The following is a 15,003-nucleotide window of genomic DNA, read 5'->3' on the forward strand; positions in this document are numbered from 1 at the left end:
TCTAAAATATTAACTTTTTTTTGTAACTTGAGGCATATGATATTGTTTTAGTGATTGGTAATGGAAACAAAGTTTTTGAGGAGGTGACCGTTTTAACCAATCTCAAAATACCAACAACTGAAGTAGGTTGACATCTGGAAAGATGACCTGTACTGTGCATTTTGAGTGACTAGTGCTATCTTAATGATTTAGCTGTGAGTGGTTTCATGTTAATTTACCCCTGAGAAAGCTGTAAACATGTGATCTTGGCCTGAAGGCAGTTTTTATCTGTAACAACATGAGCATTCACGTTTCACCCAGCCACGTCATGACTTGAGTATTCCTAGATTATCACCATCCAGTCAGATAGCAACTTCTGCTTCAGTGAGATATGTAGAGGAACATGTTGGGAGTAGTACTAGGTGTTTGACAGGATGAAGTGTCAACTCTGAATCGACACTTAACTACTTAAAGATGATCAGGAAAAGCACCAGCCTATAGCCGGGTAAGTGATTACATAATCAGCACGTCATCTCAATGGTTCTCTGTGAATTGTTAAGGAAATTAATGGAAGGACGTAGCTCCATGACACCATAATACTTAATGGTGTGAGTGCAAACAATTTAGGCTGAATTTTTTCATCAGTCTTTGGCTAAATGCCTGAAGAGGGTAATCCTTTGAGGGCTCTCGATCACTAGTTGTGCCAGTTTTCAGCCTATTAAAATTACACAGTTGATAACAACATATGTCTGAATGTACTGTCATGGCCAAGGTTACTGATGTTTCTAACCTGTGTAGAACTCCAGGGAAAATCTTTGGGGGTGGGTGGGAGAAGGAGGGCGGGAGGTCAGTCATTTGGAGACAGTGTCTGGGTTTCCATCAGTCCAGGATTGTTCTCGGTAGCATTTCAGTCAGTCGAGTTCACTTTTTTAATCACTGTAAACAAAAGACACGATCAGTGTTGGAAACGCGTCTTTGATATAATCTTTCTATTGGGACCTTGATCTCCTTCGGATATTCCAATAATTGATATTCAGATAATCGAGGGTCCTCTGTATATTGCTGAAGATTTCTGCTGTCGAACCTTTTGCTAAACTGATCCAGGGCACCTATGACCCTGGCATGTACTGTTAATGTGCTGGATTGCTTTGGTATTTCCGAAATAGAGTGTGACAAATGAATGACCAATTGCCTTACTCCCATTCGTCAAGAGTGATGGAAGGAGTCATCAACAGTGCTGTCAGGAGGACTTGGTGTGTCCTTGTTCATAACATGATTACTAATGCTCAGTTTGTGTATTGCCGCAATGACTTGGTTGCTAAACCTAGTAAAACTGTTGACCAATCATAGGATTTTAAAAAAAATATGCACACCAGAAATCAAGTGAAACTGATTGACCTTGACAGCAAAGCAGTGTTTTGACCAATGTGACAGTTCCAGGATCGGAGTTCTAAATTTTGAGCAACTAACACTAAAGGATATGTTTCCAAGCCAAACTAGTGAGTGGTTTGGAGGGCAACTTTCATGTGGTGATGTTTCCTTGTATCCTCTACCCTTCTGGGGTGGTATGGTGGTTCAGTGGTTAGCACTGCTGCCTCACAATACCAAAGATTCAGGTTCAATTCCAGCCTTGCGCATTCTTCCTATATCTGCGTGGGTTTCCTACAAGTGCTTTGGTTTCCTCCCACTATCCAAAGATGTGCAGCTGAGGTGAATTGGCCATGCTAAATTGCTGATAGTGTTCAGAGATATCTATAATTTCATATCCTTTATTTAATGGGATTCTAAGATTTCTACATGGGAGTGGATGTGAGTTTAGAAATACTGTTAAAGGAGCTTTGGTGAATTTTTATGATGTATCTTGCAAATGGTGCACATTACTGTGAGAGTGTTGATAGGAGGGAATGTGAATCTGCCAATCAAGTAGCGTTGTCCTGGATGGTGTCAAACTTTGTGCATGTTGGAGCTGCACTCATCCAAGAAATGAGAAGTATTCCATCACATTCATGACTTAAATTGTGAGGAGGCTTTGTGGAATCTGGAATGAGTTACTGTAGGATTCATTGCCTCTGACCTGGTTTTGTAGCCAGTGTTTATATGGCTAGTTTGGTTCAGTTTCTTGTCACTGATAATCCCCAAGATATAGGGGGATTCAGTGAAGGTAATGCCATTGAATGTGATGGTTAGATCATGGCTGATCTTCTCTCTCAACACTAATCTCTGCTCTCCATTCCTCTTTACACCTTTTTCAGGTTCTAAAAATCTCTCTTAAAATAGATTTAGTTACTTGGCCTCCACAGCCTCTGTGGTAGAGAATTGCCATTCACTGAAGAAATTTCCCCTCTGAGTCCAAAATGGCCTACTGCCTATGGCCTATCCTGTAATTGTGATCTCTTGTTCTCGTTCCCCTGACCAGGGCAAAAATCATCCCTGTATCCAGTCTGTCCAGCCCTGTCAAAAGCTTGTGCACTTGAATGAGATCCCTTCTCAGGCTGTAAACTTGCTTTAATACAGGATCTGTAGGCTCAATCTACCTAGTCTTCGGATGTCAGCAGACCTCTCCCATAAAAAAGAACTAAACACCCACTTGATATTCAATGGGATTAGCATTTCTTGAGTCACCTAACAACCTGTGGTTTACCATTGACCAGAATTTCGACTATGCCAACTACAGCAGATTGGATTCTGGTTGTTGGTGATGGGTCCTTCACACTTAACACCATCAAAATGGAATTTAGTCGTCTTTTCTTTACTATTGCAATGGCACCTATTCAAGTTGGACACTGCCCTGTGCAAAGCAATGTGCTTCCTTGGTGCCGAATCTGCTAGCCTAAATGTTAACCACCTTGCATCTACATGCTACAAGATGCACAGTGGCAACCATCTCATCTATATAAAAGTCAACAGGTAAATGGAAATAATGTTACTTAAACTTGTTGTCCAAACAGACCCTACTGAGTTCCTCCTTCACCCCTAATGGGTTGTAAAATGAAATTTTTGGGTTGGGACATTTGGAGCAGCAGTGGTCATTTATAAGCATAGACTGGTTTTTGTGAGGCTTCTTCAAAGGCTTAATGTATATTCACTGTTTTTATATATTCATGGGTTGCTGCTGCAAAAAGGAAAGCATTAGCTTCATGTTTGAGAAACCCTGCCTTTGTATCAAATATCTCAATATGTAGCACCTAGTTTGTCCACATTCCCACTCAAGCCTCCAGCTCCAAAATAAATTGATCCTCTCTTCCCTAGCCTTTGATACTGTGAGCCCATTGCATCTACTACTCAGCAGCTCCCATAGCGCTCACCACCTCCATAATTGTGATCTTGCAGTGAAGAGAAGTCTGAAGCATTAAAGTGAGATCACGTGTGGGAAAAGGTTTGGAAAGTACAATCTTACACTTTTTGAGAATTGATTATAAAAATAAATCAAACTTTAAAGAGCTGTTGGGTTTCTATTTCACATACTGTACAATATTGACTGACTGACTTTAATCTGGAGGGTTTAGGAACAAGTAGAAGGATCCAAGGCTAAACTGTTTAGCTTACTGTAGCTGTTTCCTATTAGGAATTCCTCCTTGTTTGGGCCTACAATATATCCCTCAGGACTGTTGTATAAGTTGAGATTCAGAATTCCCTAGGTTTATGACTTCAGCCTGAATTGCTCCGAAATGGTTATCTTGAGGCACTTTTTAAGAAATAAAAAATAAAATTTGAGTCATTTATTACAGAAAAGTAATGTGTACGCTTTTTAACCATGGGGAATAGGTGAAGGAATAAAGAAAAAGCTGAGCTATGGGAGTTGGCAGAGTTGATCAGTGAGATGACATTGAGTTTTCTCTGAAGGTAATTTTGGGGAGTCATTGGGGGATGTTTTGTATTGGTGTGAAAAACAAGGGCTTGAATAATCTGAAATAAATCACCATTCAATTAAATATTGGATTTGATTCAACAGCAAGGCAGTTATATGTTGGGAGGAAGTGCATTTTGTCATTTCAAACCTTAATTTGGCGAATTGATTTTGTTAACTGACTTTAGATGAGAAAAAAGTGTGGCTAGTTTGTACAGGTTTGCAATCTTCATTAAATATATGGTATTTGCAGGACCTTTTAAGAACATCCTAATCATTAATTTTTGATTTAAAATACTTTTGAAGTTAGTTTCAGGGATATGCTAGCCCTTTTTGAAAGTAGGTTTCTTCGTTTCAGGTCGGAGTGAAAATGAACCAGGGGATACAGAGACACGACGCGCAATCCGATACCCAGACAGTCATCAGTTATTTGTCGGAAACCTGCCCCATGATATTGATGAAACAGAGCTGAAAGAATTTTTCACAGGTTTGTTGAATTTCTTTTCTCTAGTTTACTGCAACTTGTTCAGAAGCGCTGCTGCTCCTTAAAATCTCAACACGTTTTAGCAGTTTTCTTTTGTAATTTACACAATGTTGTATTCTGAGCGTTAGGATAAGATTGCATTCTTTAATAATGTGTAAATTCATTTTTCCTTGTTTTGAGCTTCCTTTAAGTACACAATTGCTGAAGGTATATTGTGCCACTCACCATAATTCTGTACATAGTTGGCTGTTCTTTAAGTGTCATTACTACCCTGCTACATGTAAGGGCATTGTATTGAGGCTGATTCTGGCCTTAATGGATCTTTTAGGATATGAATATGTAGGGCAGTTATCGTTGCAGTTGTTGTATTTGCTGAGATTAGCTGAAACAACATCTGCTGAAGGTGGTATCTGGAACTTTCTAGTCCATTGGTTTAAAACAATATACTCTAGTCCTGACTCTTGTGTTATGTGTTAACTATTTGGTAAATTGTGCATTACTGTAAAGCCACCAGCGAAACCACTTTATAGAGAGCTCTTATTGTTTTTGTTTTCCGAAGGGAATCATATCAGATTTGAAACATTAGCTGTTTTTCTTTCCTCAAATGTTGCCAGACTAGCTGAGTTTCTCCAGCTTTTTGTTTTTGTTTAAATTCCAGCATTCATAATAATATTTTGCTTTTATTTGCTTCAGTTTTATTATTCCTTTAATTACTGTCTGAGCACTACTGGCGTCTTCAGGAATATGTGCTCGCACTCTTCTGTACTTAGAGTCATAGAGATGTACAGCATAGAAACAGACCCTTCGGTCCAACCCGTCCATGTCAACCAGATGTCCCAACCCAATCTAGTCCCACCTGCCAGCACCCAGCCCATATCTCTTCTTCTCCCCCCTCCTCTTTTTTCCCCCCCAAACCCTTCCTGTTCATATACCCATCCAAATGACTTAAATATTGCAATTATACCAGCCTCCTTATTGCAAGTTTACGAAATAGGGAGCATACATTTTAAAATTGGCAGAAAATCCTTGTCCATTATGCTATAGTTTGAGAAGTGTTGGTGTGTATATGACTGCTTCAGGTAAAAGATTGTTCATTGCTGCTGATACTGTTAAGTGTAGCTACCAGTGCTTAGCTTAAGGAATCTTAGGAGAAAAAAAACAGCATCAGACTCTAGTTCTGAGGTAGTGGTATAATATATTTGATTTGAGATACGGCTGGGCTAGTATGTTTGTCATATGTTAATAAGGTGGGTCAACTAGGCCTGTATTCACTGACATTTAGAGAAATGAGATGCAGTCTCATTGAGACAAATCAAATTCTGACAGGGCTGGATAGACTGAATGCAAGGAATTGTCTGGGTCAATGGCTGTATGTTTTGAATAGAGCTGAGAAAAAATGTCTTCATTCACAGGATGGTGAAACTGTGGAATTTTACACCTCCCAGGTTGTGGAGGCCAAGTCACTGAATATAATTAAGAAAGATATAGACATTAAAGGTGTCAATGGTTGTGGGAAGAGAGCAGGAGTATGGTATTAGTTAGACAATCAACCATGATTGTATTGCATGGTAGAGAAGACTCGATGAGTTGAATAGCCTACTGCTATTATTTTCTGTTTTTAAGCCTTGGGAAAATAAATTTCTGAAGGGGATAGCTTCACTGTTGTTTTAACTTTACATTTACTGGAATTTCAAAAAAACTTATCTATCGAAAGGAACAAAATAACACTTTTGCAGTATAACCTTGTTTTGAGTGATCCTACCATCTTTAATGTATTACTTGCTGCGTTTAGATTGTTTACCATGAAATAAATCATCTTGATAGAATATACAGAATTAAATGGAGTTTAATGCTGAAATCTATTTATTTCAGCATTTCAGGCTGAAATCTATTTATTTCAGGCTGTAAACAGTTGCTTGTAGAAACTAGGTGTGTAACTCTGTTTATTATAGTTAATCTGCACCACCCACGGGAGTGTAGGACGTCACCTATTTGGAAATGAACGTATTGAATTTTGACATGCATAATAAAGTACAAACTGTTTTGGGCATCACTGTGTCAACTCCTCTTTTGCAGGGTATGGCAACGTGGTGGAACTCCGTATTAACACCAAGAGTAGTGGCGGAAAGCTGCCCAATTTTGGATTTGTGGTTTTTGATGATCCAGAGCCAGTTCAGAAAATCTTGAGCAGCAAGGTAATACGTAATAAAGAATAGGTTTTTATTTGTATTCCAGGAAGGTAAACTGTCTGTTCATTTTGTTGAATGTTCCATATTTTTGTGATTAATGTGGCTTGAGTTTTTCCTTCTTCAGTACCCTACCAGTACACAGTGTTTTTAAATTTCTTAATTATCATTCATCATGAAATATGAAAAAGTTGAAGGTAATATATCCCGTTTTGATAAGTTAAGACTTGATTTCAGCAAGGGAATATAATTTTGATTATTAAAACCCAGCAAATCTGGTTTTGATTTGCAAGAAATTGATTAGAAAGTACATTGTTATTCTGAAACCTATGTCTTTACTGCTGCATTGAATCGGGTTGAAGTTTCAGTATTTCGCAGTTATATAAGAATGTGTACATATTTTGTTTGTGTAAATTTAGAGCTACATATGTACAAAATTAATTGAGAAGCATTTTTCTCAAACTACTTTTTTGTCCTCTCCTCCTCTACAGCCCATTAAGTTCCGAGGAGAGCTCCGACTAAACGTGGAGGAGAAGAAAACCCGACCTATTCGTGAAGGTGAACGTAGGGGTGATGACCGCCGAGAAAATAGACCAAGAGGACCTGGTGGACCCCGTGGTGGCCTTGGTGGTGGAATGATGCGTGATCGGGAAGGCCGGGGCGGTCTGTCCAGAGGAGGACTAACGCAGAAACCCGGACCAGGAGCTGGAAGAGGAGGTGGACAAGGAGAGCCTCGGTTCTCAGGACCACGCCACTGAAAGTACCCTCACTAGCTGTTGGTGTGAGCTGATGGTACAGATGTTCTCTCTCATGCTCTTGTGATTCAGCTTTGTTTTTGGAATGTGATTTCGACCTGTACAGATTATCATTTTTTCAGTACAGAAAATGGCCTTTTCTTTTGTTCTCGACTTGTGTAGTAGTCGTCGTCCCACGAAACATCTTGTCTGAAATGTTTATTTGTTTAAGCAAAACGGATTTTAAAACCAGAATCTTGATTTGAAGACAGATTCTGACTCCAGTGGATCGGGGTGACTAACAGCTATGAACTGGATTTTAGTACCTGCTGCCTCCCAGCTGCTCCAGGAACGTGTTGGCCCTTGAAATTTGGTGCATATTTTTTAAATTGGAAACCAGGTTGCTTTTTGTTTTGCACAGACATCCATCTTCGGAAAAACTTGTAATGTAGCACTCAGCAATTTTTAAAGCACTCTATCTACTTGGCATAGTGTTCTCCTATTTGGTAAAGGGAACACAGTGCTATCTGTATTTGGAACGGAACCTGTGTGATCACTAAATGGTTGATAATAAGCTGCAATGCTGTAAACTGGAGCAAGTTATCAGTTCCTGTGCAGAACTGCTGTGCTGTTAAGATCAGGAGTGGACTAATACAGTAGATGTAAGTCTTCAACTTTTTTCTTTTAACGTTTTTGTTTTTATCATTGGAAGAATCTTTTACTGTGGGACTTTTTAAAAACATTCAACTCTGGCATACTTGACATCAAGACACGTTTCCTCTGGAATTGTGAATTTTTTTAAAACTGTAAATGCAGAAAACTTTTCTGGTTTAGTTTGTATTGTAAAGCGTATGGTTGTGCCTTCTATTTATCTCTCATTCCAATCTTGGCAAAGTTGTACAAATAAATGTAGATTGCTTTATTCAATATGCACGACTTTGTGGTGTTTGTTCAGGGATGAAGGCCATTTGGGGTGGGTGTTTGGTTGTCTTAGTAAAATTATACTGAAAATACTAAAAGCTTAACTTTTATTTTAAGAAATCTTCAACTGGGCTGCATTGGTTCATAATTCAGTTCAGGTACATGTTACATGCAGTCTGGAGACTCTTATAACTTCAAGCTTAAATGGTTTGCATTTAAAACAAAGCTGTTACAAAATAAACCTAGTTTATGAATGTTTTTTAATATTAAAAAAAATCACTGGGAAAAAAGCACAGGTAATCGATGTGGAACACAAGTTATGTAGCAGCATCTAGCTCTTGGATGTGTTGACCTGGCAGATTTTCATAATTGTTCTGTAACAAAAAAAAAGGCTGATAATTGACATGCATGGGTCATAGTAGTTCTTCCATTGTTTTTTTTTATTTGTAGGAGCTTACTCCACACGTGCGTTGTATGTTTTTGTTTCATTTGCTTGCGAAGCAGTGTTTGTTCACTTTGAACAAAGTGGATTTTATACTGTTTTCAACTGGAGTTTCAGCTGAGTTTGCTTCTCGAATACGAAAAGTTCATTGAGCATTAGTTATACTTGGCAGATCAATTCATGCTCTACAAACTGCAAACTGAATTTGCTTATGTAAAAGTAACATTGTATTTTATTTTTAACATACCATTTGTCATAATGCCAGGATCACATGTTAGAAAACTTTTGTGGTAGTGATTCTCATTTCTGGCTACATCAATTAGGAAACATAGAAGAATAAAGTAGAACAGAAACTAATTTGACAAGTTATTTCCTTACCCTAAAGTGGTGTTTTGTAATAGAGACAATAAGAAGGATTACTCAAATATCTCTGACTTACTTATTTTAAACTTTACATTTGATTGGGGTATGGTGCAAATAAGTCAAACTGAAAGGGAATGCTTTGGAATTTAAAATTTGAGGATTTTTTGATGTGATTTATGGGGAAGGTGTTTTCTCATTGATTTAGTGTTGTGAAATGCCGAGTTTAAGATCAGTATAAGGGGGCAATGAGGATTTATTTGTGTTGAGGGTTGTTCGGACATGGAATGCTCAACCAGAAATAAGTGACAAATGGTAAAATCCATGATAGATTTTATAAGGGAGATAAATAGATATTTGACAATACTTTTAAAGATAACCAGATAAGAGCAGAGGAATTGGAATGGATGGCAACTGTTTTAGAGCCACCGCAGGCATAGAAGATCCCTGTATTGGGTGAATGTAGATGCCTGTATAACTAAAAATAAAATTTAGATTTGAGTCTACTGATGACTCAGTAATATTAGTGGGAAATTTAAAATATGAGCCAGGAAAAACTATACAATGTAGTCTTCTACCTAATCCTTTTGAGTTAACCTGTAACAAAAAAAGGGACCGTAATAGGAGGTGCTTTTGATTGCAAAGGGTAGAAAAGTTGGAGAAAAATTGATCTTCAGTTCTAAAGCGTTACCAATTATCAAATGACCCGAAACCTATGCCCTCTAGTTCTCGACTACCTGACATCAGGGAAAAGACTTTGTCTATTTATCCTATCCATGCTCCTCATGATTTTGTACATCTCTGTACTGTCACCCCTCAACCTCCGGTCCAGGAAAAAAAACCCAGCCTGTTCAGCCCCTCCCTATAGCTCAAATCCTCCAACCCTGGATGGGTATATGAATAGGAAGGGTTTGGAGGGATATGGGCTGGGTACTGGCAGGTGGGACTAGATTGGGTTGGGATGTCTGGTCGGCATGGACTGGTTGCACCAAAGGGTCTGTTTCCATGCTGTACATCTCTATGACTCTGAAAAGCACAGCCAGTCCTGCTTGGTGCTTTAGACATTGGTTGAGCTTAATGTTCATGACTTTTTGACTTCAGAGCAAACGAATTTGCCCATGCTGTAGAAAATAAGTTAATGGTTTTTATTTTAGGTTAAAAACCAGGCAAACATGAAATCATGTTTACCGTCTCCATCTAATGTCACTTATCTTCATATGTCTCATATACGCACATACCTTCACCAGTCCATATTTGTTGAAAAACAAATACTTTTAAAGTGAAGCATCATTTATTGTCCTAATATCTTCCTGAGTTTATTTTTGACTTTGCAGGTTAGATGGTTAATTTCTTCAGATGAAAACACAATTTTCGCTGAGAGTATAGTTAGGACAGGAGAGGAGTCAATTATTTTGAGGCCCAGAATAATCACTTCAGTACCAAATTATGTACCGTTTTAGTGTAATTATTCTATATGTAACTCACTTTCACATAGGACATTTACAATTCCCATTTCAAGTTGAATTCAAATTTTGCCATCATTTATAAATTGAATTTAATAGCTTTTCCAACACCCTCCGTGTAATGGTATGCAGGTAGTTAATGGCAGTTGACCAAAATGTGAATTATCAACACTAATGAAGATTTAAAAAATATTAGTAGCAAATTAGAGATTTGAGCTTTTTTCATGTAAGAAAACTAATGTCAGCAAGCTATTAGTGTTCGGTGCACTGTATTTAAGCCTGAAAATGGAGGTTTGAAGGGTCTTTTTGAGTTACAAATGTGAGAAAGGAAAACTGGATAACATTGGTAGTGAGTCTTCAATTTTTGACTGTCCATCTTAAGAGTGGCTCAGTGCTTAGCACTCCTGCTTCCCAGCGCCAGGGACCCAGGATCAATTCCAGCCTTTGTGCAGAGTTTTCAGAATGTCCCTTTGTCTGCATGGGTTTCCATCATGTGCTCCGGTGGTAGATTAGACATGGTAAATTGCCCCATGGTGTCTAGGAATGTGCAGGCTAGGTGAGTTAGCTGTGGTAAATGTGGGATCATGGGGGTGGATCTGAGTGGGATGCTCTTTGGAGGCTTCATGCAGACTCTGAGTGGCCACTTTCTGCACTCTAATGATTCTGATTCTGTTTGCTAATTGCTATTGAGCATTGCTTTCAGTTGTTACTGATTTGGCAACATGAGGAAAAGGTGATGTTTCCTGGCAGTTCAGCAACTATCCCAACACGATTGTGAGGTAACCACCGTGCTTGCTAGAAATAGATCCCTTGCAATGAGATTTTGTGCAATGATGGAATATATCCAAATATACCATTTATGATTTTTGTTATTAATTGCTTTTTGATTAAATCTTGATCGAAACAAGAAATCAGACTGCTGAATAAAAAAAATTGATCTGGGCTCACTTGTCACCAAGTGCACTATGTTCATTCAACTGTTAAAGTATAAATACAACTGCTTGATTGCTGGCAATGCAAGTTTATAATTAACGCGAAGCAATATTGGGATCTTTGCCAGAAGTAAGGAGTACTGGCTCGGATATGAAAAGAACTCAATACGTGAATGTTTAAGAAGGCTGGAGAGAAGTTGGTTGATCATCTGAAATCTGCTCCATAGGCTACCCAGGACAAGCTGAACGAACCAAGATTGGAAAGTGCATGAATGATTAATTTAGAAAATATGGATAGGATAATGCTTTTGTCATCTTGGAAGCTGCTGATAATTTTGCCATATTTGATAGCCCATGAGGAAATCTGCAGCTGGGTGGAATGATCTACATCCTGCCCAAAAATGCCTGAACATAAGGAAAGTAAAATTTACATCTAAAGTTGGAGCAGTAACAGGTGTGGATTGAACTTCAACCGTGCAGGATAACCAGATGTGACTGGCTCATTGCCTATAATCAACAAATTGAGCTGCCTCAGTAAGCTGCAAACACATGTGGGCACACAACTGAAATAATTATAGCAATTTAGCTATGGTGATGGCAACAGTTATATTGAAGAAAAACACCATTCTCTCCCTTCCATCACCATCACCACCACCACCACTGCATTCATCCAGAAGAATCCTTTGTAACCATGGTATTGACAGTGCCAAGGATACGGTGTGAAATGTAACATGTACATTATCTTGTAAGGATCCAGCTAGGACCAGGTTTGTTTTCCTTTAGGAGTAACAATTCTTATTACTAATAATTTAGTAGGTTTACACTGGAGGAAAAGCAGCGGTTGCTAATCCATATGCGGTGTCATTTCAAAATGTTTGTTCTATTTACAAACGAATCATTCGAGAAGCCTAGTAAATCATACTTTGAAAACGTAATTGGAAGTACTTCATCATTTGGATTATTAACTTTAATATTAACCTAAAATTATATAAGTACCAAACTATTGCATTGCTGATTTGTTTATATGGCTAATTTGTTGACACATCCATACAAGATCCAGGGGTGCCTTGGCAGGGTGGATGTAAAAATGTTCCCCTCGTGGGTGAATCTACAATTAGATAATACTTCAAAAATAGAGGGTCACTTGTGTGAGACAGATAAGAAATACTTGAAATTTTTTTCAACAGGGTTAAGTTTTGGAATTCATCCTCTAAAGCAAGAGTAGTGCTGCAATTTTTTTCATTGAACACTGGTTCAACGCCGACTAGTATGTTCAACCAAAACTGACATCCATTTAGGGATGATGAAGTTTGTGGGAAAGGCCAAGGAATGAGGCATTTTCGGTTACACTGATATATTGGAGAAGCAAGGATTATTGTTTGAGAAGATTGAGGATCTTTAGTGAGGCTGTTCAAAATCATGATTGAAAGTGACCCTTGTAGCTATTTGTTGCAGAACTGAAAACTAGACATTGATTTAAGGTGATTAGTAAAGTGGTGTGATTTATAAGATGCACTTCAGTATTCCTGGAACTCTCTTCCTAACAAGAAGCTGTATAATATATACTGCAAAGTTAAGTAGCTCCCCACTATCTTCTGATGGGCAATAAATGCTGATACACCAGCAATGTCCGTGAACAAATACGAGAAAAGTAAGCATATCAGTTACTCCAGTTCCTAATCTTTGCTATCAAGCCTGCTCTCTTATTTGAGGTCATAATGGTTCCACTACCTCAAATCTATCTACCTGTACTATTCTCAACTTTCTTCATATCTCTTGTTTGAAAGTGCTTAATACTGTGGCTCACAAGGGAAATTAGAGATGGATAATAAATACAGAGATTATTAATAGCTGAAGAAAGCAAATGTGTGGAAACAGTATTGAGTGCAGTAAGTGGTTATAATCTGAAATGCACTGCTTGAAAGGGTGGGGATTGATTCAGTTATGGCTTTTTAAAATGCCTGAACACAATTGCGGGGCTTTGCAGGCAATAGTTAGGGGGGACTTTCTGTGGTATGGAGGTACTTTCTCTACCCCAGGACCAAGAGGCCTGGGTTCAATTCTCACTTGCTCTGGAGGTGCATAACAACATCCCTGAACAGCTTGATTAGAAAAATAGGTTAATTTTTTAAAAAAATTGCATGGAATAGGGCAAGGAATTAAAATCACCTAAATGCTGAGAGAAGCAACATGGGTTTAATGGGCCAAATGGCTGCCTTTTGATTTGTAATCAGTCTTTCATACTAGAAGTTTCAGTTATAAAGACAATCCTGTTATAAAGTCTCCACTAGCTATCAAATACGCTATATCTTTGCAACATAAGTTTTTGTTTTTGAGGTAATTACATGATCATTGTCTTCGGTCTTCTCTATGATGTGATCTCAACTGCACTAGGATGTTAGTTTTATGAATAAAGTAGAAGTTGTATTTTATAAATGCTATTTCTTCCATCAAACTTGCAAAGTATCCAGTACAATATTTGGAAGTCAAATAGTATGGCTTATTGTGCTTGGTACAATCAATGGTACAGACTTTTCCAAAATCTTGTGCTACCAATATTGTGCCATTACTGAAGCATAAAAAGCCTGAATTGAACATTCTTAAGCATTCTGCACCTGCATTGCTTTGTGCCTTTTTTTAAAAAATAAAAGGATTGAACCCCTACTTTGATAAATAGGATCAGTGTTGTGTAAAAAAAAAACATCTGTCAGCTTTGGATTTATGCAGTCTTTTGTATATTTTAGACTAATGTCTACTAACCTTAAGCAAATGGATGCAGGGTAGCCTTTTCAAAGAGTTCTTTACTGATTAGCGTTGACTTCCTTGTTTGTCTGAGTAGTGCTTGTTCCTGAACTTATAACCACCACTGCAACTTGCAGGCGCAAAGCTGTTTCACATCAGCCCAATGACATTGCATACTTCAATGGGAAGAAAAACTGTAGTGGCATTTCTTTACTATTTTAATTTAAGTTGGTCCTATCTTTATCAGTGAATCATCGTATTGTTCAAAACATTGTAAGTTAGATGGATTAGTCAAGGGGAATGTAGGGATACAGGGATGGGGTAGAGTGTGGGTCTGGGTAGGATGCTATTCGGAGGGTTAGTGTGGACCGATGGGCCAAATGGCCGGCTTCCCACGTAGGGATTCAATGATTGTTCACTGAGACAATGGAGTATTGTATTTGCATTGCCATCTTATAACCACATCTTTCAAACTTACTGCTGAGATATAAAAATTACGCAAAGTTGAAGATATATTGACTCACTTCTAGACTATGGGTAATATAACTATAATATGCAAGTTCCTTATTGCAAACCAGTTTTTAAATGGGACTGAATGGTGGCTTCTAAATTCAATGATGTTTTTTGTTCATTCATGGGATATGGGCATCACTGACTAGGCCAGCATTTATTGCTAATCCCTATTTTCCTGGAGGGCAGTGAAGAGTCATTCACATTGCTGTGGGTCTGGAGTCTCATGTAGACTAGACAGGTAAAGATTACAGTTTTCCCCAATGGGCATTCATGAGTCAGATGTTTTTTTCCTGAAAAACCCGTTAGATGACTGAGGAGCTAATGAGCAAGTTAGACAAAGGAGAAGCAATGGACATGATCTATTTGGATTTCCAAAAAAGGCCTTCGACAAGGTGCCGCA

The 15,003-nt window shown here is 38.3% G+C and overlaps 1 protein-coding gene across 3 annotated transcripts in view; it reads left to right on the plus strand.

Moving 5' to 3' along the window:
- Positions 1 to 8,157, plus strand: part of g3bp1 (GTPase activating protein (SH3 domain) binding protein 1) — a 42,401-nt gene extending 34,244 nt beyond the window's left edge. For all 3 annotated transcript variants that reach the window (XM_072590463.1, XM_072590461.1, XM_072590464.1), the window contains exons 10-12: positions 4,185 to 4,313; positions 6,387 to 6,505; positions 6,988 to 8,157. In XM_072590463.1, coding sequence (XP_072446564.1) covers positions 4,185 to 4,313; positions 6,387 to 6,505; positions 6,988 to 7,254 — 515 coding nt within the window. In that variant the 3' untranslated portion in view covers positions 7,255 to 8,157. The remainder of the gene's footprint in view (positions 1 to 4,184; positions 4,314 to 6,386; positions 6,506 to 6,987) is intronic.
- The last annotated feature ends 6,846 nt before the right edge of the window (positions 8,158 to 15,003 follow it).

The sequence above is a fragment of the Chiloscyllium punctatum genome, chromosome 20 (genome assembly GCF_047496795.1).
Source record: "Chiloscyllium punctatum isolate Juve2018m chromosome 20, sChiPun1.3, whole genome shotgun sequence".
Lineage (NCBI taxonomy): Eukaryota > Metazoa > Chordata > Chondrichthyes > Orectolobiformes > Hemiscylliidae > Chiloscyllium > Chiloscyllium punctatum.